Below are 15,452 nucleotides of genomic sequence, written 5' to 3' on the forward strand. Positions count from 1 at the left end.
ATCGTAGATGTGCCTGTTGGTAGTCCTGTCTTCTAGATGACCCTCAAACCCATGTTACATCCTTCAGCCCTGTCTCTGGCTCCACCTCCTTTTCCTGATTGGAGCCCCTGGATAGACCCTTGACCTGACTCATTCCCTTGCCATGCCTGAGGTTGTCAACGGACCCAGCTACCAGTACCTGGTTCTGTCTACTGTGATGAGACCTCAATGAATGGTGCTCATGGTGCAGGCATGGCCAGTGCTGAAGTTTACTTTGACTCCTGGCTCAGACCTCTTTGTTGGGCAGCTCTCCTTTTGCTGCTCCTTGATATATGGATTGACAGTGTCATTGCTGAAACCTACAATTTATAAAGGAAGCCACTAAATTAATACATCTCTTTCTATTACCTTGACTAGTCATTCATCTCCCATCTTTCCTATCTCTTGTCTCCAAAGCCAAATGCCTCCTTCCTATCAGCCATTAACACCTTCTTAAAAATATTCTCTCCCTTAATAATGGTGAGATAGCAGTTAATATGTGTCTTAATGGTCCTAATACCATCTGGTTGACAGACTACGTACAGTGAGACAGAAGTACATTTGGGAGTCCTGGATTGTGGTCTGGATTTGGAGGATTTCCATCTTAATCCAAGTGCACCTCAAATTCCATTAACTGTGATTCACAGATTCACAGGAAGTCTAGGTTAGAAGGGATTTCTGCAGATGTCTGGTGCAGCCTCCTATTGAAAACAGGGCCTCATATTAGGTTATCTCTGGTCCTGTCAAGCTGAGTCTTTGATATTTACAGGGGGGGAAATTCCACCACTTCTCCAGGCAAGCTATTCCATCTTTTAGGCAGCCTGGAAAACTGTAATGAAAATGCAACAGGCATTGCCCACCTGTTAACATCATTCTGTTTGGATGGGGTACTGTGTTGTAGAGGCATTTCACAAAGGCAAGCCAAGACCATGGTGGTGTTTCAGTCCAGGGTGTAACTCCAGTTCAAGCCTATTAAATGCTTTCCCACATGTGCTAAACCACCTCAGTTTTCCCAGGAAAACCTGCTGTCCTAAAGTTGCTGACAGCTGAAGATGTTCAGACCCTGGGAAGACTGGTTCATACAGCAAGTTCTACCATTCATAAATATCAATCTTTCCCACCCCAATTCATGTACTGTGACCATTTCAAAAAGCTCCTGGTAAATATACTTCAGAAAAATTGACTGTAATCAATTAGAATATAATTAGAAAAGTCTTTGAGACTCATGGTATACATTTCTTGTATTATCTTTTCTATTTCTAAAATTCAGATGGAAACGGGATAATAAAGTAACACTATTGTCTGCTAAATTAATCTGGGGCAAGTTTCTTCATAATGCTACAGCTCAAATTGAAATTCTTCCTAGTAGGTAAAAAAAAAATATGTTTTTTTCATTGAATTTCACATTTGCAAAACAGAAAGCTGAGGTAAAGTTACCCATGGTATTATTGTTACTTTGTAGCATCTGAAAGCAGTATGAATTTTTTATTCTTGCAGTCAAATCCCATTTTAACCTTATGAGGCTATATGGAATGGAGTGGTTGGGTTTGTTTCATTTAGAGCTCTTTCAATTTGTGTTCTGCTTAACCTAGTGAACTCTAGTTAATTAAGATGTTCCTATAAACAATTAGGCTTCTTGTAGGATCGTTAAGAAGATATAAAAATTTATGATGTAATAAAGTGTAATAAAATGATAAAGTGGTTAGCACATCACAGCAATTCATGTGCAGCAGCATAGGTGTTAAAAAAGACAAGTAAGCAGGTACTGTCTCCTAAACATCCCGGAGAATTGTGGATGCAAGTTGCAGAAGTCCACCACTGCTGCCCCACATATCTGCTGACAATTTTCGCTCTCAGGTCCCACAGAATTTATCCTGCTCATCTGGGAATCAAGCAGTGAGCACCAGACACTCTTCTGCTTCTATCTGAAGCTGTGCCATGTAATGAACTTCCTATCACCACACCCTAGGGGGCAAGATCAAGGGTTTCACTGACTACCTTTCCAAAAAGCAGCCTCTACTATGTCTGGAAACAGGAATACCAAGTGCTAATTAAAAAATCGTTGTTTTTATTGCCTTTGCTCCATCTTCCACATAGCAAGTCTATGTTTTTCCTTACTGGATTCCTTCATTAAGAAGAGAGGGTAAGACATCGTTTTCCAAGACATCTCCTAGCATTTTTTCCTGTAGTATTGTGTGTACTAAAATGGGATGAAGCCTTCTCTGTAACATGTAAATTCGATAAAGACGGGCACCAAACAACAATATCTTGCACTTTTGAAAGACCTTTAGTCTGGGAATTTTATAGCTAGTCAAGGGAGATCACAGCTATAAAAGTGGCCTTAGATGTATTTCAGAGTTCCTAATGAGTATCTGATGGTATTAATGCCAGTTCTGTGAGAGTACAAAGTGTGATTAGTAAATTAAAAGTTTTTCGGACAATAAAATGTTCACATTGAGAAAGGCCTTCACCTTGAGATGTGAATATAGCCCAACCCAGCAGAAAAGGGTACTGCACTTCAGAATGGGTCATGGTCCATTTAGGGCTTACCAGGCACTGGAGTAGTCCTTAGCTGACTGCTTAATGTCTGGCCAGGCATAATCTCACCTGACCATGTCCAAGGGACACTGGCATATTCAAACCCAGGGCTGTGAGCCCATAAAGCTGGGGAGAAGGAGAAAGATCTAACCTCCTCCTGACTACGTTAAGATGTCCTGGGAGTGGCAGGAAAGAAAAGAAAAAAGATTGCAATTTGAATGGACCCCCAGGGAAATCCAAGGATGTGTGAGGGTGAACATATGTAAGTTAAAGCTTGTGGTTTACCCCCAGGGAAATTGACACCCGAGGATGTCAAATTTGCCTGAGGACTAAACCCTTGACCATATGGTTATGTAAGTATCAGCTGAATACAAGGATGGAAAAGGAAGGCTTTTTATTTGATCTTGGGGCAACTAAGCATTATTTCATTTCTGTCACTTGTGTCTTACAAACCTTTGAAACAATATTATTTGTTTTGGATGCCCTAATACTTGGATATGCTCATTTGCTTTTACCTCATCTTGACTTGCATTAAGGGTGATCTCAGAGTAACCGAAAGCAAACACTACATCACATCATTCCTACCAATGTGGCAGGCTTTAAAACCAGATACTGGGTCAGAGTACCCACAAGATAACAGAGTGCATTTTCTCTGTGCTGCATTGGCCACTTTGGGAATTACTGCTGAAGGGAAGCAAAAAGGGATGGCATAGGCAGAAGGGGGGGTTAAAAAAGTATTTACCAGTAATGAATGTTAATCAGGTAAGATTCCTGGAAGCAACTGAGTAATGAAAAATATGCCTCAGCCTTCAAGGGTCAAAAGGAAGTTATAACAGATGGATTAAAACGATTTTGTCAGTAAAAGACAGGAAAAGCCAGTCTAGATCTAAAATAGTTCTACTTTAAAAGTCATGAAGTGCTAGATTTTGTTATCAATGAATTGTAGATAATTACTTCGCTGAAAAATATGTAACAAAAAGAAAAGAAATCTATGAAGTTGTCAAGTAATTTTAAAGCATTTTAAAGAATTAAATACACTGAGCAGAAGGAAACAAGCATGTTTGGTATGCTAAAAGTGTGATTATTTTTTATATCCTATGGAACAACACAAAAATAACCCAATTATTTTACCAGTAAACTATAACAATAGAATTACATTTTCCCTTTCCTTTTTTAGTATTTATTCTCTACTATCTCAATTTTGAAGTAAAGAACATCATAGCAGTTCTGCCAGCTTTTAGAGAGACTCTAAGATCTGTAACGTGATTTTCTTTTGTTTTATTTTGTTATAGATGATCTTTGACTTTGCAAACCTTGATTTCTTTCACTTAACTTCTTTGGACTGAGACAAATATAGAAACCCTGCTGATTTTTATTTCAACATAGCACTCATCTTCCTTCCCGCCTCATTCCCATGCAGCTCACATTTAAAATCTAAATCGTGTTCTTGGATCAAGTCCTTTCAGCAACTTCAGAGTAAGGGAGAGATGCAATTTCTAAAGTTTCCACAGCATTCTTATTTATTTATTTATTTATTTATTTACACCTGTCCTTCCTCTCTTTTGTTCTTACTTCATGTTTCTTTTACCCGACAATTTCATGAACTACCATGTAGAAATTCAGAAAACTCAATCATTCTGAATGAAGAAGTCACAGTCATGTCATGCATCTGACTTTATGACAGAACATTCTCCATTTTCTAGTAGAGGTTGTTGTTTTCATTGTTAGTCTCATTTTCAGCAAGCTAGTACATGCATTATATAAATACTGGCAGCAGCAAACTTCCTTCATAAGGTGAAAGTGTAACCCACATGGCAAGCCTCTGAGCATGAGTATTCACTGGATGGCGGCTTTTAAACTGAAAAAGAGTAATGGATTTGCCCTGTGTACCAAAATCTACTAGTTCATGTCATTTTCATGAAAACCGAAGGCACTTAATCTCAAAGTTACCAAAGAAAAAGCCCGTCCAAGTCTTGGACTGGAGATGGGGCCGTATGTGGCCTCATCATACCTCAGAGAGGTACTAAAGCCTACTTGAATAGATAGTCTGGCCCTGAGCTGTGCTGATTGGCATGATGCAGATGAAAAGACATCAAAGATCACTAGAGAACTAAGGATCATCTTTCTCTGAGAAAAAAAAAAAAAGGAAGGAAGACACCAGAAGTATTCACAGGATACTTCATTTCCTAGAGTAGATTGAACAGTGTGAAATTCAGCTTGTTGAAGAATGCACAGTATACCAAAAACATCTGAAAAACATGCTGCAGCTGTCTAAGTTTTACCAGTCATCAGTTTGAGGGCAAGACAGAAAACTAGTATTTCTAATTTTCTGACTCTCTTTGAAACAAGGTGACAATGATTTTAGACAAACTTAATAATATTATGATACTGTGGGTTTTTAAAACACTGCCAAGTCTGACATACTGACACTGAAATAAACAGAATGAATGTCATAAACAATAGCTTTTGTCCACTATGACATATGTCACCTTGGGACACCTTTTTCGAGCAAAACAGTTATGAAAGAGGGTAAACTGCATTTCCCATTGATACTGCATTGGGTCTTTTGATCTGTTGGACTAGGTATAATGAGAGTATTTCTGCTAGCAGTATGGTAGTTGTTATTTTGACATCAATGACAAGCATACAAGGCAAAAGGCAACGTCAATGAAATCAACATCTTTTTACTGCAGACTTGCTTAATTTCTTTCCTCATAGGCTAAGATACTTCTGCTAGGTGAAGTGAGTGGCAAATAAAGTGAGCTTTTTTCATTATTTCCAATAAAGTTCGAGCAAGTGATTTTTGTGCTAAAGCTAGTAAAATGTCATGAATATCTTCATAGTTACTTTTAATATAACAAAAGTAGTAGTAGGAGAAGAAACCAATTCAAGCACTCAAGAAAGCCTTAATTTTTTGTAGTCATCTTACGCCTACATTATTTAAAAGCCACAAAATAGCAATGGCTTGAGTTAAAATAAATTTTGCTTAAAAAATATTGACTATTAGGATTTTAATAAGATTTTATTTTTCACCATATGGACAATACAAAGCATCTTAACCATTAAAAAAAAATAGAAGGAAAAACATCTAACTGTTATCTGTTTGCCTGCTTGAGGCCTAGGAAATGGCTTATTCAATTTAAAGCATTTATTTTTTGTTTTAGAAAATAAATCCCCACCCAAGCTGACAATACAAAAGCCAGGTTGCTGAAAAAAAAATAAAACAGTCTAGTTATCCAAATCCCTTAAAATATCCAGAGATTCATACCAGCAATAACCCATTCTGCATTATGCACAGCAGTACTAGAGAATGCTGCTATGCTCTACACAGCTTTTGGCTTCAGCCTTAAAAATACTGATGGTAGGATTACCGCTGCAGCACAGGGGTGCAGGGTCAAAACTCGATAAGCTGAACTTTTGCCAACAGAAGCATTTATCTTGCCACAAAATAACTTCTCTGATGAATCTCTTCATATATTGACAATCCTACTTTTGGGAACTCCAGGCAGAAGAAATTGAACTTGTAGGAAACCTTTCCTTTCAAGATGCGCGCAGCTCATTTTAGGTGAGCAAGGAAAAACATGAGAAACACAAATGAAGCAGGAAAAAAAAACAGGCCAGCAGTTGCTAAGTGCAATAATACTGTGGTGGCTCTATGCCTGTTCCTCCTCACTCCAAGAATGCCAACATTTCAAATGGCAGTTATTAACATGAATCAACTCTACACAGATTAATCAAGTACAGCATGAGAAGACTGCAGTTCTAAGCTATTTTTGATCTATTCAGTTAATTATGATTCTATGTTATCAGAACTGAATAAACACGGTACTTCCTGTTGGAAACACCTATTCTTTGATAATTACATTCAGTAAAGCACTACATCATGTGTCAAGGAGCTGCGTTGAAATTCATTAATAAAAATCAGAAGGAAACCCTTTAATTAAAGCAGCAGGAAATACTATTTGCATTCAAGGAACAACTACTGAAAGTAACATCCTAACGCTTTCAAGAAAATCACTTCTGCACAGCAACCTGATTCAGTCATTTTGAAATCCAGGTGCTATGGTGCAGTGCATTGATCAGTCTCTTGAATGTTGCCCTCAAAATCCTGGAAAACAGCTGAAATCAAGAACTGAAGCAGATGCATCACAGTCTCCAGGAAGTAATTTATAAGCCTGTGCTTTGAGTATGTATACGAAACATACATCTGACTTGTCTCGCTCTGCCATAAAATGTAAATACTCCAGATGAATGTACACAAAGTGTACTAAAAAAAAATAAATCAGAGCATTCTTCGCTTGGAGCAGTAGTAAAACAAACACTTTCTAATAATATATAGCTGTATTAAGTTTTCTATTTGGAATGTTAAGCACTCTGGTATGGGAGCAGGTGGTGTATCCCTAATCATCACATTCACCTTTCAACTTTCTGGATTAGTAAAGCAGGGACATTTCTATTCTACAAACTGTGGCAATCTCAGATTATTGTCATATATTCTGATTTTGAATTCAACCACCTCACAGAGAAGAATGTATCAGGAAAACCTGATCACACTCTTCTAAGATGTATTGGTTAAAAAGAAAATGTGGGATGCCCATATGCCAGAATCTAAGTGCTAGACTCCTAATTTCTATTGCTTAACAGAAGGACACCCTGGAAAATAGCTAGACAAGTCTTCCCTATCTGTGGATCAGCAAAATCTCAGATGCTGATTCAACACAAAGCCTGAAGCATGCCTGAACTATTCAAATTTAGCGACGTTTAGCGATCCTTCCAAGAAATGTGAGTCTGATTATACTGTGACTGAAGGTATCTTTCTGGGAATTAAGAGGAGCAAAAACAAGCTGTGTCCCTAGAGAATCTGGTATACAATAAATCTGCAACCAGTTACCAGTTTGGTGGTGGTAAGGTATTTCTAGGAAGGCTGTATATATTACTATGCAGTGACACAGGACTGCATGGTACCTTCATTCCTGCTTTCCTTTCCATCTATGTGAATGTTTTAAAAACTTCTCTGGCAGTCTGTGCTGTTGAATTTGTTGCGAATTCACACTTGCCATATGTCAGCGTACTCAGGCACAAATACACATAGACATGAACTAAATAAATAGAGATCAAGTGCATCTTAGGAGGGAAGTACTAAGCTTCCACCCCAGGTCTCATCAAAATAAAATAAAATTTATAGAATATAACCCACTGAATTTCTGGCAGAAGTGCAGAATTAAGACTGTGCTTGCTTAGGTGCCAATAGCCTAGACCATGAGAAGAAATATCCAACACTAATTTCTTCTGCAAACGTAGCAATCTACCCCCCCCTTTTTTTTCTTTAAACCACTTTAGGTATCCTTCTCATTTGCCTTCTAATTGTGTATACAGCTCTCTCTTTCTCTCTCATGCATAGCTTAATCAAGACTGCAAAGAAAAAAGAAAAACACCAAACATACAAAATAGTAAAGGATAAATAAAATGGAAGGTCTATAAGTGTATTTTGATGCCTTTATATAGGATCTGGGCATTCTAATCCCTCCTTTCTTTCTTTAGCTACTTAAACATGGGAAGAGAGGTTCAACTCACAGATCACATATGCACACTTTTGTTGAACCATATAGGATACATTCATTTCATTCTGACATCCAAGCTCTGAAAGTTTGACATTGGTATGTTTGAATTTCCATTAGCTCAGTGACTTATTGGCTGATGCTTCTTTGCAATACAAACTCTGCTGTGCAACCATATTATAAATTTCTTGCCTTTCTACATTATTTCCTAGAGTCTAGAATATTCTTTTGAGCTGTATACAAGCTGTTGAACTTCAGCGGCACTTGAAGCTATTGCCAGAATAACAGACCCTCACTTTTTCATCCTAGCAATTGCTGTAAAAAAGGCACGTGCATGTATACACATGCACAAACTCAGAGTGCACACACAGGCATATATAGACAAATAGATATCACTGCTGTCTATATCACTCCAGCTCTTAGTATGTAAATATACTGGGAAAGATGGACAGAATAGAGAAGACAAGCCCGGAACAGGCATTTCTTACCATGTGCCACCCAGCCATGTTTACACTGATCACAGGTTCTCAGGTTAATCTTCCCTGGCTGAAAACATTCACATGTGCAATTTACCAGTGTACAGCGGATGGCCTGGAAAAAAGAAACAGAAAACACATATTAACATCTTTCTTCCTTCTTGTAGAAATTTGTTGTGAGGGCTAGAAGGGTATTAACTGTAGAGCAAAAACCAGCCTTCTAACATTCAAAGCACTGCTCATTCTTTTAAGTAGAGATTAATTTTCTTTCAAAAACATAAATCAGTATCCCTGAGCAGTGACAACAAAAATGCTTATTCAATAATAACATAGCCTGTTGTCCCGTGGAGATGAATACATTCCTAAAGTCTTTAAAAGAATTGCTCTATTTCCTTTATGAAAAAAAAAAAAAAAGTGGTAGGATGAGGATTCTGTAGGTGTTCCACAAATTTCCTGGTTTTTCATCAACTGCCTGAAGGAAAAATGTTACAAGTGATGTCTTACCATAACAGCATATCAGCTTGATTAAAAAGGAAAACTACAGATCTCTTTCCCCTTCCCCCATGGTATCCAAAGGTTATTCTCAATTCTCCTTTTTGGGGTTCACATAAGATATAACTCCACTACAGAAAGGAGTAATGGAATTGATGATTTCCCAAAATAGGATAAAATGATCAAGGTACAAGAACAGGACCGGTTCAAAAAGCATCCTGTAACTTTCCCTTATCTATCCCTTTCTCCAATATCTAGGCATAGCCCTTTACCTCTTAGCACTCCCTGTTTGTCAAACATGTATTTCTCTGTTTTGCAAAAGATGAAACTATTTCAAAGCAGCAATGCTAAAACTCCAGTTCCAGGCAGAGATCTAAAATTTGCTTAACTAATACACCTTATTAATATCTCATCTCCCTTTTTAAAATTATTTCAAAAATTATACAGGTTTACTTTGACAGGGGCTAGCTACGTCCATAGAAAAGTGAATATAAATTGAATGAGACTCTTTTTAACGTGTAAGAGACATATGTTTTTAAATAGTGTAGATGATGACCTATGCACTTGAAACTGCTACTAATAAATTTATGGCATGTATTTAGATGTAATTTGCATGGAGATTTCTGAGACTGAGAGGCTTACTCTGGTCATTCACAGATTAACAATCTACTGTAACTACCAGAGCTGCCAGGAAAAGATATCTCTATAGATTTAGGTGCAATCAATGATCACTTGGGGGCTAAGGTGGGGGAAGGGTGCTTGGTACCTATGGCCACTGAGATATTGAAGCATTATGAAGGCTCTTGCCTATTGCAAACAATTAACACCCCCCCTACACACTTTCCATACCAAAATAGAACTACCTTAACTATACTGACTTAAAGAAAATTACATTCAGCTTTAGCTTGGCCAAGCTAAATTCCTTGGTTGCTGACAATGAAAAAGGTTCAGAGCTATTTTAATTGTTTTATCTCTTTAGCTATTTATCGGCATCAGAGAGCAATTTAAAGCCATTTATAGCTCATGTATCCACTTAAAATCTGTATTTCTCTGACAAATTTCTGGTACAAGATTCCTTTCTCCCTCCTATCCTATTTGCTGTTTTACTATCTTTTACTCTCAAAAACCTAGTGGGGAAAAAAAATACGCTGCTTTATTATGGCTGACACTTCAGGGCCTCAGTCCCAATGTCACCTGTCCAATTACTCATTAGCTAGGTTATAAAACACTGCTGTATGCATGCATGATTAAAAGAATTAGTAATATGAAATATAAGGGTACCAAAGAAGTGCTGACCATGCAAGAATAATATATGTGTTTGTGGGTTATGAGAAAAAAATTCTCCTGAACGGTCCTGTTTCATGTTCAATAGTTTATTGACTCAGTAATATATCAGGTCTCCACTGGTCAGTAATGGTGTTCTTTCTCTAATATGTTCATTAATTAATGAACTCAGTAATTAATTGTACTGCAAGAAGAAGGGCTTACAAAATCGTATTATTTTACCATAAAAGGTTTTCTCTCGCTCACCACCTTTTTTAAATCTCTGCACCAATTTGACACACATTTGCTGTATGTGATGTTGTTTTGTTCATGTGTCACTTACAGCATGTATAATAGGAGTAATACAGTGTATGTACACATACTAAATGAAACTATGTCATTTGGTAGAGTTGCTTTATTAAGGCTCATCAGCATTTCCATTACAACCCTACCTATTTTTGGCCTAGAGGTTAAGAGGTTGTCTGTAAAAATTGGATTCAGCTTGAATCTGAAATACAATGTTTCAGCCTAAGAGTGAGTTTTATTACATACATTCAGAAATGATCCATTTAGCCTTTATAAATTATAAGATGGGGCAAAGAAAATTTAGAGTTTTCATGTTTCTTTTCCTCTTCCCTGAGTTAAAGAGAGCCTTGATGGTGGAAAGTGTTGAAGGAGATTAATTAGTAAGATTTCCATCTTTTATACATACCCCCCAAAAAATTCATGCAAACTTTTCAGATATGTTCATGCCAGGTTATAATCTGGTTTCAGTAGTTTCCCATCTTATCATTGAGAAACCCATGCATCACTTCTGAGTGACGAGGATAACCCCTCAAGCTGCAAGAGGGTCATTTGGGACTGGAAAAACTCATATTCCAGTTCACATTCTGTCATGATCTTGGGCAAATTACTTTGTTAGCCTGATCCCTATATTCCCTAAACAATAACCAGACACAATGATAGTAGAGTGTTGTTGTCAGCGTAAACACAACATAAATTGTGAGGCACTCTATAGTGATAGAGGCTATTGAAAATCTCAAGCAGAATTTAACCTTTGAAATATTAGTTTTTCGCTTTGCTCGGTTAATCCAGAATCATTGTAACTACCTCAGATCACTACAATATCCAACATGAAACCAGCATAACTTGGTGGAGAGAAGAGTCAAGATGCCAGGAACAGCGTTTGTTCTTACGCACACAGATGGAACATTAACTTTCATTAACACGAAAGAAAGCATTGTCTTTAAAGACCTTCACAATTCAACCAAGATATGTACTGAGCCTTGCAAGGATATGCATCTGAATTATTAACAGTATCTCTCTACCGGTTTTCAACAGCATTTAACTTAGGCATACTAGTCACTGACAGTTTGTGCATCAGGCTCAGGGATGACCCAGAACAGCAGTGGGAGATGAACGTGGCATAGATTCACCTAAGAATCCAAAGCTTTAATGCAGCCCCTCCATTCCCCAGTGGCAGGATTTTAAGGTACAGAGAGGATAAAAGTACAGTAGCTGGTGTGCTTGTAGGTAGCAGCGTGGATTGGTGTAACTATGGTTGGGTACCTGTTACTGCTTAATTTGAAAGGAGTGGGATAGGGAGTAGGGATAATAAAAAGATCCTGGGTGAGTTTGCAGATATAACGTTGCAGCCATTGTTCAAACCTGTTAAAAAGTAGGTATAAAAAAACAAGCATGTAGCAATGCTAAGAATTTGCCAGAAAATGCTTCTGACAGAGTACTGCTAGGCATTCCAGAACTCATGCACTGTAATTCTGCCTTTACAACATATTGCTAAAAAGTTTACGTAATAGGACTTTGTGTATTACACTATTTAGCAGGGAAAGAAACACAAATTTTTCCTGACTAAGGTTTTCCTTATAAAATTCTCCAGGAAAGACAGAAAGAAAACAGAAGGAAAGGAAGGGAAACCAATGACCTTGCACAGTGAGAGGAACAGTAAAACCAGCAGACACAGGCTCCCTCTGTACCAGCGGACAGGCAACTGTGTATTTAGATGACAACTTGCAGGTTAAGGCCCTTAAGTAAGCAACAATGCATGACTTTCTACAGCTTCTTGAAAAGTGCTATCATGTTCTACCACGTCAATGGTCTGCAACTAACAGGAGTTCTCAGGCATTTTTATACATCTCTTCCACTGAGTTCCTAACATAATGCTCCTTGCGTTTCTACCAAAATTACAGTGGCCTTTGAGGACCTGTGGAGGAAATGGGCTAGATTTCAGTAGAATAATTTTAAATAGTTTACACAACTGATTCCTTAAATCCTAAAGCAATGCTATTAAGGTTTAAAAACAAAATACACATATACAAGAAGAAATTAACGGTTTTATAATTGACACTGAAGCATTGCCCTTGTGGCCAAGAAGGCCAATGGCATCCTGGGGTGTATAAGAAGGGATGTGGTTAGCAGGTCAAGAGAGGCTCTCCTCCCCCTCTACTCTGCCCTGGTGAGGCCGCATCTGGAATATTGTGTCCAGTTCTGGGCCCCTCAGTTCAAGAAGGACATGGAACTGCTAGAGAGAGTCCAGCGTAGAGCCACAAAGATGATTAAGGGAGTGGAACATCTCCCTTATGAGGAGAGGCTGAGGGAGCTGGGTCTCTTTAGCTTGGAGAAGAGGAGACTGAGGGGTGACCTCATTAATGTTTATAAATATGTAAAGGGCAAGTGTCATGAGGATGGAGCCAGGCTCTTCTCAGTGACATCCATTGACAGGACAAGGGGCAATGGGTGCAAGTTGGAACACAGGAGGTTCCACATAAATATGAGGAAAAACTTCTTTACAGTGGGGGTAACTGAACACCAGAACAGGCTGCCCAGAGAGGTTGTGGAGTCTCCTTCTCTGGAGACATTCAAAACCCGCCTGGACGCGTTCCTGTGTGACATGATCTAGGTAATCCTGCTCCGGCAGGGGGATTGGACTAGATGATCTTTCGAGGTCCCTTCCAATCTCTAACATTCTGTGATTCTGTGATTCTGTGATTCAGAAACATCTTGCTGCTCTCTTTGAAATCTTCTTCCTGTAGAGTGTAAAGCAGAAAGAAGGGAAATTTGCCTAGTATTAAAGCATGTGGTCTAGTACACCTATGCATAAGTTTGTACGGCTAACATTAAAAGATGTTGGACCTGACTTCTGTGGCTTTCCCCAAGACCAAGGATATTCATTTAACACAGTTTGGGTGATTTAATTATATCTAACAAGTAAATATTATCCACATATTAATAGGAACAGCCTATAGCAGTAATGGAAAATCAATCTGTCTGGCTGTTTTGCAAAGCGTCCAAGAGATAAGAAGCAATAACCTATCACAAAAGGGATCAGAGTATGGGAGAAGGAGGAGAATGTGTAAAAAAGAGATATGACTTCTCCTCTGGTGTGCTTACAGGTGACCACAAAAGATGGAGGCAGTTTAAAATGATGCAACATTTTGGAGAGACAGCTAAGTTTTGCAACTTCCTTTATCCTGAATTTTAATAGTAAATCTAACAAAAATTCTTGATGTAGCTTGTGACGAGGCTCCAAGAGTCCTGTGAGGTTAAACAGGGTCTTATTGAAGTCTCAGCTACATTCTACATGTTCAGTGGGCAGTGTTAACAGTGGACACAGTTCAGTGGGCAACATACTACATGTTCAGTGGGCAGTGTTAACAGAGCCTTGCTCTTAATGTTCTTGCCTCATCTTTCTCATGTACAAAAAGATATTTAAAAAATGTCTCCTATCAAGTCATCTATGATATAAGGGATCACTGTGCACCTGAATACGTAATAGAATCAACTATTCTCTCTCTTTGCACGGAAGTTCCATCTACCTGTGTAAAGCATCTACCATACATATATCCCACAGAGCTCACACAACCTAAATCCCCTGTTACAAATCACAGGAGCATGAGGCTTGAGGATTATTTGGTACAGAGTTTGTGAAATCATTTTAGTGATACTTCAGACCAGAAAACTGGTGCATAAGTGTAATTCCTTACAGCTGCATTAAAATCAGTAAGATTCTGCGTAAGTATGCACTCTGCACATATGTATTAGTTAGCAAGGATGCCAGGGTTTTTAAGCATGCACATATACACATATGTATACTTAAAATTTAGATTTTGCATAATGTGATAATACACAAGTTCTATGTATTTTAGTAATAAGGGCAAGAACTTTCCGTATTTAATTGACAGAATAAATGATCTTGTTCATGATTTTAAAAACAATAAAAAGTTCTGGTGATGTATGTCAATAAATGAAGTATTTGGGTGAAATGATGGGAAGTATTGAAAAGCAAAAAGCACTTTTAGCAGCTTATCTCTCAGCTTTAAGAAAAACCCAAACCCAATATGTTACATACAATCTTTTCTTTCCACTGTCAAACAGTCTTAATTCTATATTATAAATACCCAATACCTAATTTTGAACTAACATTTTATTGAAAGTAAATAAAATTGTCATTAGGAGAATAATTTGAGGTCATAGCGTAGTTGGTCTTGAGACATGATGGCACATCAAAAGAATCAAAGTTAATGAGGAAGAGGTTGATGAGAAACACAGAGATCCACATTTCTGTTGCTGTATGTTGGCTCATGACAAAAAAAGACATGAAGCAGCAGACAACAGGTAAGTCCTGCAAGTGTTCCAGCATTTTCTTAATGGGAAGTCTTCTCTGCCATTAAGTTTTTCTTACTGTTTCTTAGTTATAAAGTGAAGAAGATACAATCTGTCTATATAAATTGACACTATTTCTCAGTGCAGCATTGTACCATACTACAGTTTTAGGTTAGGTTTTTCTTTCTTTCTTTTTTCAGAGCACATATTATATGCTCTGCAAACAGCTCTTAGAAAATCTGTCACTTCTTTTCTTTACTACTTCAGGAATCCCAGTAAAATTTTTTCTCTCTTGCCAATTAAGTATTTCTTTAAAAGACCACAGCATAAATTCTGCTGTGTAAACAGCAAAAAGATCCCAATGAAATTATACTATTTTTAACAGCTGGCAAATCAGGAGTACAACAGAGTTTGTTTTAAATTAACACCAAAAGGAGGATCAATCACATACTGACATTTAGGAAATGCACAATATGACCACTATAGC

At 37.8% G+C, this 15,452-nt stretch overlaps 1 protein-coding gene across 1 annotated transcript in view; it reads right to left on the reverse strand.

Annotated features, from left to right (window-relative positions):
• The window catches only part of BNC2 (basonuclin zinc finger protein 2), a 239,293-nt gene that overhangs the window by 107,754 nt on the left and 116,087 nt on the right, over window positions 1-15,452 (reverse strand). Inside the window, exon 3 of the mRNA XM_068423510.1 lies at window positions 8,603-8,705. Coding sequence (XP_068279611.1) covers window positions 8,603-8,705 — 103 coding nt within the window. The remainder of the gene's footprint in view (window positions 1-8,602; window positions 8,706-15,452) is intronic.

The sequence above is a fragment of the Nyctibius grandis genome, chromosome Z, assembly GCF_013368605.1.
Source record: "Nyctibius grandis isolate bNycGra1 chromosome Z, bNycGra1.pri, whole genome shotgun sequence".
NCBI lineage: Eukaryota > Metazoa > Chordata > Aves > Nyctibiiformes > Nyctibiidae > Nyctibius > Nyctibius grandis.